Here is a 16,841-nt window from a genome sequence, read left to right on the forward strand (position 1 = left end):
TTTAATCCCTTTTTGGGGTTTAAACGTCCCTAGCGTTCTCAGTTGGCATGTTTTCAGCGCTCTGTGCTCTCTTGTTGCAGATGGGGCTCCACTGAGCGAGCTGTCCTGGCCTTCATCTCTGGCTGTCGTCGCCGTCTCTTTCTCGGGCCTTTTCACCTTTGTGTTCCTCATGTTGGCGTGCCTCTGCTGCAGGAAAGGAGAAATCGGCTTCAAGGTGAGCCGAGTGCGTGCTGCTACGTCAACCAGTCAGGCACGAGTGCACAAGATCAACAGCACATAAGTGTAGTGGTCATTAGATCTGTTTCACAGCAGGAAAGCACTGTGTTTGCCCTCTGGAACTGGAGTCCATCAATTGTTCATAGGAATGAATGATTGATGAATGTGTCTCAATGTGTAATTGTGAGCATAATGAAGTGTACAATTGTACATTTCACTAAGAGAACAGTAGATGAAGTGAATACTGTGATAGTGTTTATAACAGGGGTCTGATTCATTTTCAGGGATTCAAACTCACAAATAAAAATACATATAAGAGATGTAGTTAGTATATACTGTTAAATACTGCTGCAAGTGATAAAGTTTTAGCATTAAATTATCCATCTTTAAATGTTTATTTTCACTGAAACTTTGTGACAAATGTTGCAGATTTGGTGTATGGGTTGTATATATATAATACGATATATAACACAAAACGCGAGTTAGATTTTCGTCAAAAATGACATAATTGTTAAATTTTACAAAAGTTATACGATTAGTTAAAAGATGTTGAAACTTGAACATTTCCTACTTTTAAAGTTTACTGCTAGCCTTCCTTATTATCTTAGCCTCTAATTAAAGTAAAACCATAAACATTTAGTATTTAAGAAGTGATTTTCAAACTGGTAGCCCTTTGGATTATTCAGTACCTATAAAGTAGTGTACAGTTTCAGAAAGGTTGGTGACCCCTGGTTTATAATATCATTACACAGTATGTATATTATTGGTTAGGAAGTCCCCATGCTAAAATAGGACAGAATAACAATGAGCCAATAATCTAATACTCACTGAATGTTTCCTTCACTTTTCCCCAAAATAGGACCGTATAGATTTTTTAATGAATTTGATCAAAAGAGGAACAGATTTTTAGTTGGGAATGTAGGCATTTAATTGTGAAAATCTGTTAAAATCAAAATACTAAAATTTCTATTGCTGCCGTTCATCCTGGTTAGTTTACTTGGATTTGTTTACCTAAAGATATACCTTTCTGTAGTAAATAGAATGGAAATTGTGCTGATTGTAAAGCTGATTTTTGCCTCTTGACTCAATGAACTTGAGGTTGACTTCTGGTTTCAAAAAGCAAACTTTTAATAGAAAAGTAAAAACTCATTGAAAGGAGCACATGGCTGCGACGCAGGCCGAGGTCCTCATTAGGATTATGTTCTCATTGTTGGGAAAGTGATTAGGCTAAGTGCTGTTATCCGTCCTGAGCTGTCACTTCTTATTTCTATGTCGCTTTGGGTCGGAAAAGTGACTCAGCCTCACTGTGCGGAACATCACCCCAGTCACCAACAGGGAACAGAACCCCATAGCCTGCCAAACTATCTACTAATACTGTATATTTCATCTATTATTTTTAAAGGTCATACTACTTATGCATCTACTGAGATGCATGTAAGCTTCAATAAAAATGCCAAAATGTAACTAAAGCTGGACACATACCTCCATTTAAGAACAAATGATCTAAGTTAAACTTGACAGAAGATGTTGAGACAAAGGTATAGAAATCACATCAAAAAAGGCTCAAAAAGGCATTTTAAGACTAGTGGGCATTTTGTGCCTTATTGTCCATGTACAGTGTATGTGTGTCCCACCAGGGCTGGGCAATATATCCACATTCAAGATATATCGAGTTTTCTAATTTGGCGATATAGAAAACTAAAATATCACCTATATTTCATATATATATATATATATATATATATATTTTATAGCTTATTTTGTATCAAAATACTTGTTTTAGGAGTTGCTTCTTTCACTTCTAACAGCATAAAAAGCTCAGTTAGATGGATTTCTGTGTGCATCCTAACCCAGATCTTCCCCAAACACTACAGGACTCACTCACACGTGCTGTCCTTTAGAGGAGAAAAAACTAAAAGTGGCACATATTGTGCAGCAGTTTGTTAATATATGTGCCTGTGTGGCATTTTGCATCAGAAAACTTAACCCAGATTTTGATTTTAAATGATTTTGGGCCATATCGCCCAGCCCTTTGTCCCACACCAGATTTCTCCTCCCTCATTTAACTAACCTGTGTAAAGTAACATACAGTATACAGTATGCTTTGTATTTGTCCAATGAAATAGCAAACAGGACACGAGCTCCTGAAAAACCATCATGAGTTCTTGTCCCCACATGAGGTTTATTACATTAGATTACAGATTACTGCTCCTTTGGTTATTATAGAGATCGGGGGCGGAGCTAATTGAAAGTAATTTACGACTTATGTACCACCCGAGGATGATTGACAGCATCCTGTGAGGCAATATGTGGAAGATGCACAATTGGTATAAAGAAAAGAATACACAATAAACATCTTTGTAGTGACAGATGACGAACATTTCTTAAGGTATAATGTGTGAGATTAAACTGAGGGCAGATACAAAAAACATATATATATATATATATATATATATATATACATATATATATTTTTTAAAGCCGATAACTGATATATCAGCTGATCTATGAAATAAGATCAGCTGATATACGCAGGACACATACTGTACATGAACACACATTTTTATAACACCAAAATATGATTTAAGACAAAGAAGCAAAACACTACTGAATTAAAATAAAGAACTTTAGGCAAACTTCTGGAATACAATGTAAGAAATATTATTACAAAAGAAAGTTCCACAAATCGCAAACAGTAAACATGGATAACTGCATTTTAAAAAGAGCTAAATGTTACTATAAGCAATGAACTTCTTCTGTTGATTCTAAAGTGGCAGTTTATAATGCAAAAAGCACAGTACACCGCCACAGAACTTCCACACAGCAAAAAGTTACCTATTAGAGGCCGACCCATTAATTGGCTGGGCTTTTGACAGATGTCAATAAATCGATTATAGCTAAAATCAGCCAGATTTGTTGGCTACACCGTTTACTGTAATTGGTCCGGCTCTAGTTTTGAGCTAATATCAAAGTCCAAAGCCTGATGTTAGCTTAAAGCTATGTTGCACTTTTAAAGATAAAATATATAATGTTTGTGGCTTTATATCAACTAATTTCACAAAAAAAATACCACACTTTGAAATAGACTAAATGTTTGCAAAACCCTAATTGCTAAACATAATCCGTAATTGACTGTAGAAAACCAAAAAAGGGCAAAAAAGTCATGAAACGTTTTGTGTAGATGTAGAATACTAGCATAGGCGGAGTTTGAGGTTCAAGCTAGGCGGGGCATAAAAAAAACTAAATGTATGGACTGTCTCGAGATTCGCGCCAACCACAATTTGCATAACATACAATAATGCAGAGGTGATTAGTGACATAATTGATTATGTTGACTCCAAATCGTTTACTTTTGTAAATTAATGATAAAATCAGACCAGCCGCCGCTTTCTGCTTGACTTTGGCTGCAGTACCAGAAAACCGTTTACATTGTGAAGAAGAATTGTGCAACAGAAGAAGAACCAACCTAAAGTCCCAACCGTTTGGCACCATTTCACTGACAACTTATACGACACACCTGAGGTAGAACTAACATCTGTGACATGAAACTAACGGAAATATGTGAGAATCAAAGTAACAGAAAACTATTTCATTAGAGAAATATTTTTTTCGAATGAATTTGGGAAAACTCTAATGAAAACTGTTGACCACTCTGGGGGGTCAAGTATTGAATGCAAACTTTGCAAATGAATAATTAAATGTACCAAAAAAAGAATGTATTCGTCATTTTAGAAATTGTCTTATGTAGCCTGCACGTGTAAAATAATAATCCGCTTTAAACTTACTCTATCTTGCCCTTGAAGATGAGTGCTTCACATCTCTGAGTGATGGAATGTTTTCTCTTTGGATCTCTGTCCTTGGCAACAACTCATCGTTGAGTGTGCGCTCAAGTGGGACACCAAGAATGCATTGCTGCACCTCCAAAAAAAGCTTTATTATTGCATTGAATGGCGGTGCTTCTGCCGGAGTGTGTGGAGTGAGGCTGGGTATTAAATGCCTTCTAAACTGAAGGCACTCTGGGGAGATGCAGCGCTGACTCACAGCCAGGTGCTCACTTTCACTCTTTACTCAGAGGAGAGTGGCAGATGGTTCCTCTGAATGAAAACCACATATAAATACATTCTATGTTCACACAGCACTGTTTGGTAACACAGGGTAAACAGCACAAGTGTACTTTTCTCAGCCATCTCGACATTTGAATATTGAATATTCATTTTCCCTGCAGCTCACTTGATAAGTGAGTCAGAGTTAAAGGTCACGTATTATGAAAAGCACGTTTTTTTCTGGTCTCTACATCTATAAACTGGTCCTCCCTGAGCCTGCCAACTACCAGAATGGTTCCTGCATGGCCTCTGCAGCCCACCCACTGGTAAAACGGCGCTCCTGTCGTGACGTAACCTAATGAGTCATTTTCATAGGCCGACCTCCTCTGAGCGTTGATAGGAGACACGAGACTGCGGTAACGCCATCAGCGGTTTAAAACTAGAATGCCCGTTTACATCGCGTATTACAGTAAAGTCGTCAGAAGCCAAAATTTCATTGAAAATCAAATTGTTTTCAGCAAACTCCACCACATTCATGTTCTACAGCCTCCCAAGGACATCTATGCAAATTTTCAACTGGATTCATTGTAGCATTTGTGAGTAGTTGGTAGAATAACCCTGTACAGTACTGTATGTATTGGGTGTGTTTTGTGTAATTATGAGAAAATGCAAAGGTTATGTTTCACCCTTCGTCTGTCTGTTTGTCTGTCTGTCTGTCTGTTAGCAAGATAACTTGAAAAGTTATGAACGGATTTGGATGAAATTTTCAGGAAAATTGATAAATGGTACAAGGAACAGGTGATTGCATTTTGGTGATGTTCTGGCTACCAAAAAAAAAAAAAAGTAAATATACAGTATATATGCCAAATATTTTCCCATCCACACTGTGGAACTCTCAGTGACAAAAATTATAACTGGCCCTCACAGAGCATGATTTGTAACAAGGTTGCAATATTTTAATAACTATTTGACAATGAATAATATCATTTTTATTTCAAATGCTACATGTATGTTTTGGTTATCAATGAATCTAATAGTGCATATAAACAACAACAGAGGGTGGAAATCACAATATGGATGGAAATGCTTGGCGGAGGTCTGCGTGAGTGCAAAATGAGATTTTTTAAAATGTGTGTTATCACTCATTCGTTCCATCATTATGCTCTAAAGTAGTTTTTTCACAGAATTCTGAGCAAAATGTAGTAGTCAGACGTAAGGGGGTACCTGGATTCAAAAGTAAGAGAAAAGGGGGGACTTGATCCAAAAAACTTTGTGAACCACTGTTCTAGGTGACCTTTCAGTTTGAGATGAGGTCTCGTACTGTATTGGACTTTGAAGAGACGCTCCACAATGATGAGAGCACAGGGACACTGCACTAGACTGTAGAATACATTTTTTTCTTTCAAAGCAAAGATTGAAAAGGTTAATAGTTTTCCTCCTCCTTATCAGTCTTTGCGGGAATAAAGGAGACAAGGCGGTACATGTGTAGTGAAATATCAGCTCACTATGGCCTTCTTCTTTGCCTTGTGTATTAATAATGAACAATATTTCTACTATGGGTCCAGTGTGAGCACCAGGATTGAACAAAGAAAAGAAAGACCAAAGATTTTTCTGTACATTTTGAATAGTATTCATTAGCGTGCTCCCCCACAGCGTCAGAGCAGTGACCCACACAGTGCACCCCACAATGTGCACTCCTTATGTATATACGGGTAGGCGGAAGTGCCTCTGCGCATTGACAGTTGAACCATTGTCTCCAAGTTTGCGCCTGGAAGGCTGGCTGTGAGCAGATGATTAAGCCCTGTGTGTTTCTTCTGCTCCAGGAGTTTGAGAACACAGAAGGAGATGAGTACCAGGCAGATCTGTCCACCCTGGCCTCACCTTCCTCCAAGAACGGCCCTGAGGTTTACATCCTTCCTCTCACCGAGGTCTCCCTGCCTGTCTCTAAACAGCCTGGCAGATCCAGTAAGACACTTGACTTCAATCCAAACAACTCCATCTATCATCCTCCCTTTTACTGAAGTAACACAAGTTATTTATTTATTCAATAGATGTGAGCAAATATATTGATAAACACATGAAATAACCAAGCATTTTCAGCTCTAAGACATTTTGGTAACATTTTACTTGAAGTTTTATACATAAGGCTAACATTACGCTGTCATTAGCATGAATAAGGTGTCATGGAGGCCGTCATTAAGTGTCGTTCACTAAATTATGACACCTTTGGAGCTATGTTGGCATTTTTTGGATTAGGTGGAGGGATCTAGTGAGGTTAGGGCAGAGGTAGGCAACTTTTATCACAGCGAGGCCACAAAAAAGTGTTTGTTTGATCAACATTCATGTCAGCATTTAGAATAATGAGTGATCTGAGCATCAATACAGGAAAGAACAAATAGTTTTTATAGTAATTTTGTGTGTTTTTCTGTCATTCTGTGTATGTTTGTTGTTGTCTTGCTTGTTGTGAAGCATTTGTGCATTTCTGTTGTCCTTTTGCATATTTTTCCTGTAAAATATATGTGTTTTTGGAGCCATGTTGTGTATTTGTGCTGCCATTTTGCATTTTTTTGGAGTGATTTTTGTGTATTTCTGTTGTTGTTTTGCTTGTTTGTTAGTACTGTGGGTTTGCGGAGTCATTTTTTTTTGTGCACTTTTGTTGTCACTTTCTGTAATTCTGTATATTTTTCTGAGTAATTTTGTGTATGACTGTTGTTTTGTTCATTTTTGTAGTAGGTTTGTGTGTTTTTCCCCTGGTCTTTTTCTGTATTTTCCTGCAATGTTGTAATTCTTTGTATTTGTTAATATAGTCCTGCTCTTGTTTCATGTATTTTTCTGTCATTTTGTACATTTAGTTTGGGGGCCGCATAAAATTAGAAAAAGGGCCTCCAGTTGTCTATGTCTGGATTAGGGGTTAGGGTACCGAACATCACTTAATGACACCTTCTTTATGCTAATGACCGGTGTCATGTATGTCACGTGTTTTATGTATGAAACTTCCAGTAAAGTGCTACCGACATTTTTTTAAGGACAAAATTGTTAAGTTTTAAACATTCTTTCAATAAATGTATTCATATAAAGTTATTTCAATTTCACATTTAGTCACTATAAATTTGATTGTTTTCAATTCTATTGTCTAGAAATAGAAAATTGTATTTAAGTGCTGAAATAAGCAACAAAAAAAAAAAAAGAAAGAAAGTGGATGGATGGATTAACTGCTGCATTTGACCTGGATATTACCGAATAACCAGAAATTAAACCTAAATCTCCTCACATGAAAGTTTTATTCCGCAACCAGTGATGAAATGTATACGGAATTTCTCCCTCACAACAGTTTTCTCTCTGAGGGACATCTGTTGGTTGTGTAATATATTTAGTATTCAGCCCACTGTGGTGTGTGCATAGTTCAATGTATATAAAAAGCTATAGTCTGCTGCAGAGGCAGGAAACGAACTGCTCCCTGCTGTGCTCATAAAACGTGTTTTCTTTTATTTGATGTTTTGCCTTTACATACATCCAAGTTATTTTAGTTCATTTCATTTCAAAATCTAATCCTTTTATGGCGGGATGTACTCTGCTCATACTCCTTCAGTTGATTGTTTAAAAAAGCCTGTGTGTAAATGTGTGTGTGCTGTGACACCCTCACCCTGTATGACTCACAGCCAGCAGTCTGTGCTGCTCTGTGTTCAGCCAGAAAGGAGAAGAGTTCAGTCAGATCCCAGGATGCGAGCGCCACCAATGATTGGTCTAGGCAGCACGAGGCTTCCAGCCAATCCCTGCTCTCGCCTTTGTCCTCCATAGCTACCGCTGTGTGATTGGTGCAGGTGTTGCAGGGTGAGGAACACATGAAGAAACAGGAGAATCCTAAAAAGAAGATCCCTGAATTTATTTTTGGTTAAAAATGTGGAAGTTTTGTTTTTTTTTTTTTTTTTAAATCTGCTTAGTGCAGATGATGATTTTACTTAATGTGTTTCTTTTTCTTTTAAGTGAAGCATATATTGATACATTATGGGCATAACTACAATATGTGTGCAACAGTGTGTAACTTCAATGTACACACACACGTAATTAGCTCAATTGAATGAAAGTCATAAATAGTAGAAATAGTAAATATGTTGTTTGTACAGTAATCATGAATGGTGTACTTTATGTAAATTAATGATTAATTATGTATCCATGTGAGTATGCTGTACAGTGTTTGCTATTGATCTGACAGCCCTGTTTATCCACTTGTAGCGCTGATCTTTTATTCAGGAGGTTGTGTAAAGCTTTCAGACCCACTGCTGGGACTCGATGCATCAAAGAGAGAGTGTGATGTTAGTGTGTGAAGTGACTGTGTGTGTCTCATTCCTAAAACCCCACTGGATGCTCTCTTAAAATGCCATCAGGAGGAGAAGAATGCACATTCACGCTCACACAGACCACGCTACATATAATACCACTGTGGTTTATGGTGGAAATGTCCAAATCTGTTATCACCGGGACAACCTCTGCCTTTGCGTTCCAGTGGAGAATGAAGCCTGTGTGTGTCTGGTTGGTGGTACCAGGGGACACGGCGTGAGCGTGTCAGTGATCAGACCAAACAATGGCCTGCTTTAGGCTGCTTTAAGCCTGGGCTGAGGCGTTCATGGAACGCGCTTGTGGAGGACTGGCATTATTGACAGAATACAGTGAGGTCTCTGTGACAGGATAGAAAGAGACAGAGGAAGAGTGGTGGCATGCACAGGGACCGAGGAGCAGGGTGTGGGGGCTGAGATATGGCTGTGTGTGACAGAGGTCTTTTCTGCATGGGACAGAGCAGGGTTTGTGTCCTGCTTGAGTGAGGAATGCTGCTGTCTTGGGTGACGGGGGGGGGCATTATGTGGACCTTATGTCATCACCGTGTCACTACTGGCCGTCTCAGAGCTGGCTCGTCAGACTGCACACGACCATCATGAGTGACGGACTTCAGGCGTGATACATAGGCACAACCTCAACCTGCATCAACCCACCGGCTGATTGGTATATCGAGAATAGTTTTTCTTCTCCATCCTCTAGATTCAAACATACCATCTATAAGAAGCAAGGATTTGGTGTGCGACAGCTGGACAGGCCGGGGCGAGGACAGTATGTGTGTTTGTGTGTGTCCCAGTAGGAGAATGATCTCGCTGCAGAAGGGGAGCAGCAGCATGGGGAGCTTGTTCAGCTGTGCGAGGGCTCGGAGGGTTAAATCCTGCCGAGGTTCTCACACACATACTGTGACCGTGAGTTCTTTCTCACAAACACACAACGTGGTGAAGATGCCTGGGGTTGAGACCATGGGCTCTTGGTTCTCACATTCTGAACCATCACTTCATCCCAGAGTGGCTGGCCGCTCCGCTGGTCCATCAACTTGTTTTTACCCGTCTTTAACATCTCGGATCCTAAAACATGACGATCCGAAGAGGTACTACAGAGTTTAGATGTTTCCAGCTTGTTTTCTCATTTCTAAAGATCCATTTAGTCCAAAAACTTTAGGTCGAGAATGTTTTGTATGTTTATAGCGTTGCTTTAAATTGGTTTCAGAGAGTGTTTGGAAAGCAAAGTTGTGACATATCGGTGTTTTCCTTTCCTAGCCCTGTAACAATACCTCCGTCTGTCATTGATTCTTTCCAGTTCAGCTGCTGAAGTCTTCGGACATCGGTCGCCACAGTTTGCTGTATCTGAAGGAGATTGGACATGGCTGGTTCGGAAAGGTTTGGTTCATATTTCTTGAAACACCTTCAGTCACTATTATTCTTCACACAACATTTCAACACAGTTGTTTTAGCTGCATCCATCTTACTCAAAATGTAACTTGAGATGTTTTCTTTTCTTTGCCAAAAGCATGGTGTCCCTCTAGCCAAGCTTGTCCATTGCTTTGATTATTAAGTTTGACTTTTTTTAAATCTGCATAATGGAAGTGGTTTGTAGTAAATTCCAGCCTGTTTTCCTGTTGTCCCTCGAAGGTTCTGCTGGGTGAGGTTAACGCAGGCCTCAGCACTACTCAGGTGGTTGTCAAAGAACTGAAGGCCAGTGCCAGCGTCCAGGATCAGATGCAATTCCTTGAAGAAGTCCATCCATTCAGGTACACAGTCTGAAACGCACAGTACTGCAGTGTTTAAAACAGAACAACGTTCATGTTAATTGCTGTGCACTGTGTGTGACTTTCTAGGACTCTCCAACATCCAGCCCTTCTGCAGTGCCTGGCTCAGTGCTCAGAGGTCACTCCATACCTGCTTGTCATGGAGTTTTGTCCTATGGTAGGACACAAATTTATAATTGTGAACTTTTTCCACTTCCCTCAGTTTTGACTCATTTGTTTCAGACACACACAGAAGAGTTAACTCCTCATCTTTTCTCAGGGCGATCTCAAGAGTTACCTTCGTACTTATCGACTGACTGATTCTGAGACTCCGGACCCTCTGATCCTTCAGAGAATGGTGTGTGACATTGCCTCAGGGCTTCAGCATCTCCACAAATATAACTTCATTCACAGGTAGGTTACAGACACTCTGGCTTATTTTTGATTTACAGACTGCATTCATGTTTCCTGAATGGTGCGGGAGCCCCCTTCTGGCCTCTCCCTGCAACAACATCCTGGTGCTGCTTGAGTCCGTGTTGCAAACTCCAGCATCAGTGATTTTGTTGCTGGGGGTGTGTCCTTCTCACTTTGGTTGCCTTGGCAACAACTCAGCTTTTGTCAGACTGAGTAAGTGGATTAGTTATGATGGAGGTAAGGCTGAATTGTAGAGGACGAGGAGTGCAACAACGCAATAAATAATTAAACAAATACACTGTTCATTCATTATTTAAAAATGTCAATAATTAATGAAATCCATTTTACATTTCATTTTCCTTCTGAAAATTATGAAGTATAAATATTTCACTAGTTATTGATATATTTATTTCATGGTCTGGTGTTGCAGCACTTCATGAATTGATTTTATCTGTCAAACTCGCTCGTCAAAGTCTGTGGGGGCGAAGCTAACATCAATCCAGCCAAATCCATTGCTTTGGTCTTCACTCTTTCCAATCGTGGTGGCTACGATGATGAGCATGAACTTTCCAGGGAGTTGTTGAGAGAGATTTTAGACCTTGCTGAGAATGTAGAAGCAGGAATATAATACCAAACCAATGTATAGATTGTATAGCACCACCCAGTGTATCAGAATATGTTTACCAGCTCTGTCTCAAGCCATTGTCAGGGATTGATTTAACCTGACTGGATGTGCATGCAGAGTACAAATACTTTGCTACTGTACTTAAGTCGTTTTTTCTGGTATCTGTACTTTACTTGAGTAGTTATTTTTCAAAACTAAACACATCACTACCCGCTTATGCTGCTTGTGAAAGGCTTTTCAGCACAAGACTCATTTTCAGACCAAAAAGGGCATGTCTCCATCCAGAAACCTGGAGAACATGATTCTCTTGAGGATAAATTAAACACTTTAGTATTTTGAGCTTTTTTCTTTTTGGCAGGTCCCCTAGTTTTATGGTTATCATTTTTCAAGTTTTTTTTTTAAATGTTAAACTCAAAGCTGCTCTGGGTTTAATTGAGCATTTGCATTTTATTTATTATAAGTGCTAAATTCTCCAGGTGTTCAAAGTTAACTGATTTAACTTGTTTCCATGTACCAGTTCTTAAAAAAGAAGAAAAAAAAAAGATATGGAATTTGCAGGTTTTATTATTGAAGGGACATTTGTTTTACTTTTTAACTTAAGTACATTTAGGAGCATGTACTTTTTTTTTTTAACTTTTACTCAAGTAAGGGAGCAACTTCAATACTTTTACAGGAGTCATTTTTTATTCAAGTATCTATACTTTTACTTGAGTACTGAGGACTTGCCACCTCTGTGTGAAGGTGATCAAGTGTTAGGAAACCGCCCCCACAGACTTTGACGAGCAAGTTTGACAGATACAATTTATTCATGAAGTGCTGCAACACCAGTCCATGAAATAAATAAATAGTGAATATTTATACTTTTCAGAATGAAAATGAAATGTAAAATGGATATGATTAATTAATGACACATTTAATTAATTATTGACACTTTTAATTTATTAACAGCTTATTTATTTATTTAATTTTGGCACTCCTCGTTCTCCACTCAATGGCTAAGAAGACCTTTTATTCCGGCAGCAGTCCATTATTTTATTTGTTGCTACTTCTGTTCTACGGAAGCTCTAAATCATGTCAATGGGATTTTTAGTTTTTGTATTTGTCTGTACTTTTAATGTCATGTTGTGGACTGTATGTGTAAACCGTGCAAATAATCCCCATTGGGGATTAATAACCTGAATATTACATATGCTGTGTGTTTTATGAAACTAATGCAACATTATGGTTCATCATGATTTGAAATAAATTTTATTTTATTTATTTTCTCAGTTAGTAAATAGCGACAATAATAAGAAGAGAAAATTCCAAGAAAATGTTCTAACTTTTGTAAAATGAGTGCAGATGCCAACTTTCTCCTAGCATTTCCTGAAGGTTGTTCTCAATTTTCTCTCCCTGAACAGTGACTTGGCCTTGAGAAACTGTCTTCTAACCTCAGAAATGTCAGTGAAAATTGGAGACTATGGTCTTTCTCAGAGCCGTTACAAGGTCAGTCTTTGCAATAATGCCTTATATTGTTTTAGGATGCTTAACAGAGCAAACATGTTTTGTTCTTCCCTCCTGAAGGATGACTATTATATAACTCAAGACCAGATTTGGGTGCCTCTACGCTGGATTGCCCCTGAACTCATAGACGAGGTTCACGGAAACCTGCTGGTGGTTGATCAAACCAAAAGCAGCAACATATGGTGGGATATTTTTTTTTTTTTAAAAAAAGTTCATTATTTCTCTTTTTTTTGTGTAACATGAGTTGTATGTAATGTATAAAATAAACACTAGTATGATCCCACTGTTGATTCCAGGTCTTTTGGCGTGACTATATGGGAACTGTTTGAGTTGGGAAACCAGCCATACATGCACTACTCCGACAGGCAGGTCCTGACATATGCTGTGAAGGAACAGCAGCTCAAACTACCAAAACCTGAGCTCCAGTTCCCCCTTTCTGACCGCTGGTGAGAAACACTTACTTACTGAAGGGAAACATATTTATCATTTAGATTATTTAATGATCAAGTTACCAAGAATAAGAGGTCAGTGTTTGATCCCAGTGACTTTTTTAATGAGTTTTCAACAAGTGAGAGTGTCATTGTGCACAAACAGTTATCTTACCCCTCTTCTCTGTTTGTTTCGAGGTATGAGGTGATGCAGTTTTGCTGGCTGCAGCCCGAGCTTAGGCCCTGCAGTGAAGAGCTACAACTTCTGGTCACGTACCTGTGTGCTAAAGGCTCTAGTGAAGCCGAGGAAGATTTTGAGCAACGCTGGAATGCCTTAAAGCCCAACTTACTCGGCAGCGCTACTCACGCAACTTCATCCACAGCCTTGGTTCTCACCCCTTCGCCTGCTCCGGCTGACGTCTCCACAGAGGAAGCTCAAGCAGGGGAGCTGGCCTCCTCTGCTTCATCCTTTCCCCTTTTAGAGCACTTCTCCGACAGCTTTCACTCTGACACAGGTGACGATCTTCTGACAGTCACTGAGACGAGTCATGGTCTAAACTTTGAGTACAAGTGGGAGCAGGCTGCAGCTGAACCGCCCTACTGCTCCTCCTCCGCCAGTGGTCCTCTGGGTCAGGAGAATCCACATTATCAAGATCTTTACTACTCCAACAAAGGAAGTACTTTGGAGGAATGTGGGACTGAAAACATGGCCTTGAATATGTCTTCGTCCTATTATGAGCCTGAGCACCTGGGTGTGGTCCCAGTGTTAAGTGCCCATAGCCCATCAGTCAGCAGTGAGTATTATATTCGCATAGAGGAACCAGTAGAGTGCAACATTATCATTGATGACACCATTGCAGACTACAGTCCTGGACTGGAGGCCGGCAACAGAAGGTTGTCCTGTGAAAGTCGAACAATTGAGGTAACGCCCAGTTCTTACTGGTCAACTGCTGACAACACAAGAATCACTGCCTATGACTCAGACTCCAGTCCTTCACTCCCCACAACCATGCATCCCAGCACCAGTTCTGCAAAGCTAAACCACACCCACAACTGCCTCTCTTCCAACAGCAGTGGCACACCATCAACAGCATCTGCGTCCAAATTGGAAAAATCCCCACATTTGCAGTCAGACTTTGTCCACCACCAATTAGAACCCCCTCGTAGTGTGTCAAAGGTAGTGAGCAGTCCTAGTTTAGGATTTTGTGACCCATACCTGGAAGCAAACACAGGTCATGAAAGCTGCCAAAACCCAGTAAGACCTCTCAGAAACCAAATACTTGCATTGAATCATGTTGGAATAGATATAGAGGCAGATGAGGGCCTTTTGGTGGGTGACAGGAAACGTGAAGAAACTGTAAGTGACTGTTTTTCTGAGGCAGAGGCCACTAACTGGATTTCAAATCATTCAGCAAACAATAACAGCCTGAGCTTCGACAGCAGGCCGACTGACAGAACAAAGGACAGCTATTTGGATCTTCATTATTCCTCACAGTTGCACACAACAGAACTGTGGTCTTTAACCAAAGCAACCACAAAAACGTTCCTTAGCTCCAGGCCTTGTGACAAAGACTCTACAAATAAGGTCATTGAATTGAGCTCAAACATTCATGTATGCGGTCCAGAACACGAAGGTGCTGCGCTAGAAGAAAACCTAACTGATAATGTGTTTAAAATAAATTCTTCCACAGGTTTAGCTGAAAATACCAGAAGTACTGATGGAGGGAAACCTGAGACGCAGCTATTTATTAACCGGAGGTCATCGTATTCTGAAATGTCATCTGAGCTGAACTGTGTAAAATCTCCATTCACAAAAAAAGAGACTCATACAGGACAACCCAGTGCCTGGTCAAACACCCCGAAGAGCAACATCTGGGAAGGAATGTCCACAGATACATCCCTCAATGAAAATAGGCTAAAAAATGCAGCAACATCAGAGAGCCAAAAAGCACTAGATAGTAGAGTTGAGGTTAGAAACTCCAGTGCCTGTCTCGCCGAGCTTGCCGACTACAGCTTGGATGATGACGATGACTTGTCAGATCTTACAATGGGCCTCTTTTCTGACTTCAACCTTGACTATACTGAGGAAGAGGAGGAGGACCTCAGTCCACAGAGAAATCCAGTGGGAACTCCTCACCCCATTGACACTATTAACCTGCTGTCATCGTCTGCTAAAACCTGTGAGCAGGCATTCAGTCCTGATCCCTTCAGTACTCTCATTCTTCCAAAATCTTTGGACAGTGGCTATGACACAGAAAATAATGAATCTCCAGATTTCCTCTTCAAAGAGCTTGGAGATTCTCTGGGTGGTGATGGGAGCCAAAGTCTCAGGGGTGAGCCTGAAATTGTTGTGCAGGTTGGTCTTGGCCAAGTGATCTGTTCTTCCACAAACGCATCTGAGATCCATTTCAAAAGCCTTGCTGATAAACGCCAATACAGAGATTCAGCCTATTTCTCTGACTTTGAAAATGAGAGGAGCCCTCAAGAATCAAGCACTAAGTTCTTTGGAGATATAAGCAACTTTCCCTTCTTCACTGAAAGATTAGACTCCGTGGGAGATGCCGATTCTGTCAAAAAGCAGTTCAACACTGGGACGATTTTGACAAACTTGAAAAACGTCAAAAGTTGTGCTTTGGTGAATTTCTCTGAGCCTAACAATAGTTTAAACATGTCTTTTCCAGCACCTGGAGTGTCTATGCTGTCCCCATTTCCCCAACAAATGGGCGGTTGCTTGACAAAAGCCTCTGCCCCAGCAGATAATGATCTGGGCTTGGAGACTGAAGATTCAGGGGATGAGCCACCTTCAGAGCTTGGCTCGTCCATTGGTTCTGAACCTTCGTACACAGCACAAGAAGCCTCAGCTAGCCATGAAGAAGGAAGCAGGAAAGACAATGACTGCTCCCCTGTGCAGTCATTGCACTCTGACTCCACCATAAGTGACTATGGAGATGAGTCATCCAAAGACAATGAAACCAGAGATGGATCTACTGAGGACGAGGAGCTGCCTGAATTCAATCACATTAAGAAAGAGACAGAGGTACGTGTTGAAGGGGTGAGAATAAACGAGGAGGACTTTGAGGACATAGATGCAGAGGAATGTGACAGTTTGTGTGAAGAATCTAACGGGCCTGTCAATCTATCCACTTCCTCATCATTGTTGGAGCTTTGTGGGGAAGATGTTCGAGCTCCGCTAGAAGAGGCGGAGGATGAAGACTCAGATGATAGCGAGTCTGATGAAGAGTTGAGAACCTACAACATCCAAGATGAAGACAATGAGGAGAGTGAGGAGGACTTCTCTGGTGTTCCGGTGGTGGTGAGTGACTGCAGCAGAGCTAGAACCCTCCGCAGTCTTCTGAAGATGCCCACTCTGCTCACCCAGTCACTCTGTGAGGAGTTGGAGAGTAAAAAGAAAGCAGTGTCCTTCTTTGATGATGTCACAGTCTTTCTCTTTGACCAGGTATGTCAGGAGAATGGTGCTGTTGTGTATGTTCCCACTTTGATGAGTTATGCTGTATATTTTTTATGTTTTCTAG

General features: G+C 40.2%; 1 protein-coding gene across 5 annotated transcripts in view; it reads left to right on the forward strand.

Annotated features, from left to right (window-relative positions):
- aatka (apoptosis-associated tyrosine kinase a) overlaps positions 1–16,841 on the forward strand; it is a 34,658-nt gene that overhangs the window by 15,745 nt on the left and 2,072 nt on the right. For 4 of the 5 annotated variants that reach the window (XM_028456239.1, XM_028456240.1, XM_028456238.1 and 1 more), the window contains exons 3-12: positions 81–214; positions 6,083–6,224; positions 9,891–9,970; positions 10,223–10,341; positions 10,429–10,516; positions 10,619–10,752; positions 12,778–12,862; positions 12,941–13,062; positions 13,177–13,326; positions 13,507–16,765. In XM_028456239.1, coding sequence (XP_028312040.1) covers positions 81–214; positions 6,083–6,224; positions 9,891–9,970; positions 10,223–10,341; positions 10,429–10,516; positions 10,619–10,752; positions 12,778–12,862; positions 12,941–13,062; positions 13,177–13,326; positions 13,507–16,765 — 4,313 coding nt within the window. Of the gene's footprint in view, positions 1–80; positions 215–6,082; positions 6,225–9,152; positions 9,682–9,890; positions 9,971–10,222; positions 10,342–10,428; positions 10,517–10,618; positions 10,753–12,777; positions 12,863–12,940; positions 13,063–13,176; positions 13,327–13,506; positions 16,766–16,841 lie in introns of those variants that run through there. The other variant, XM_028456241.1, reaches the window with a different exon arrangement.

This window comes from Gouania willdenowi, chromosome 8, assembly GCF_900634775.1.
Source record: "Gouania willdenowi chromosome 8, fGouWil2.1, whole genome shotgun sequence".
NCBI classification, from domain to species: Eukaryota; Metazoa; Chordata; class Actinopteri; order Blenniiformes; family Gobiesocidae; genus Gouania; species Gouania willdenowi.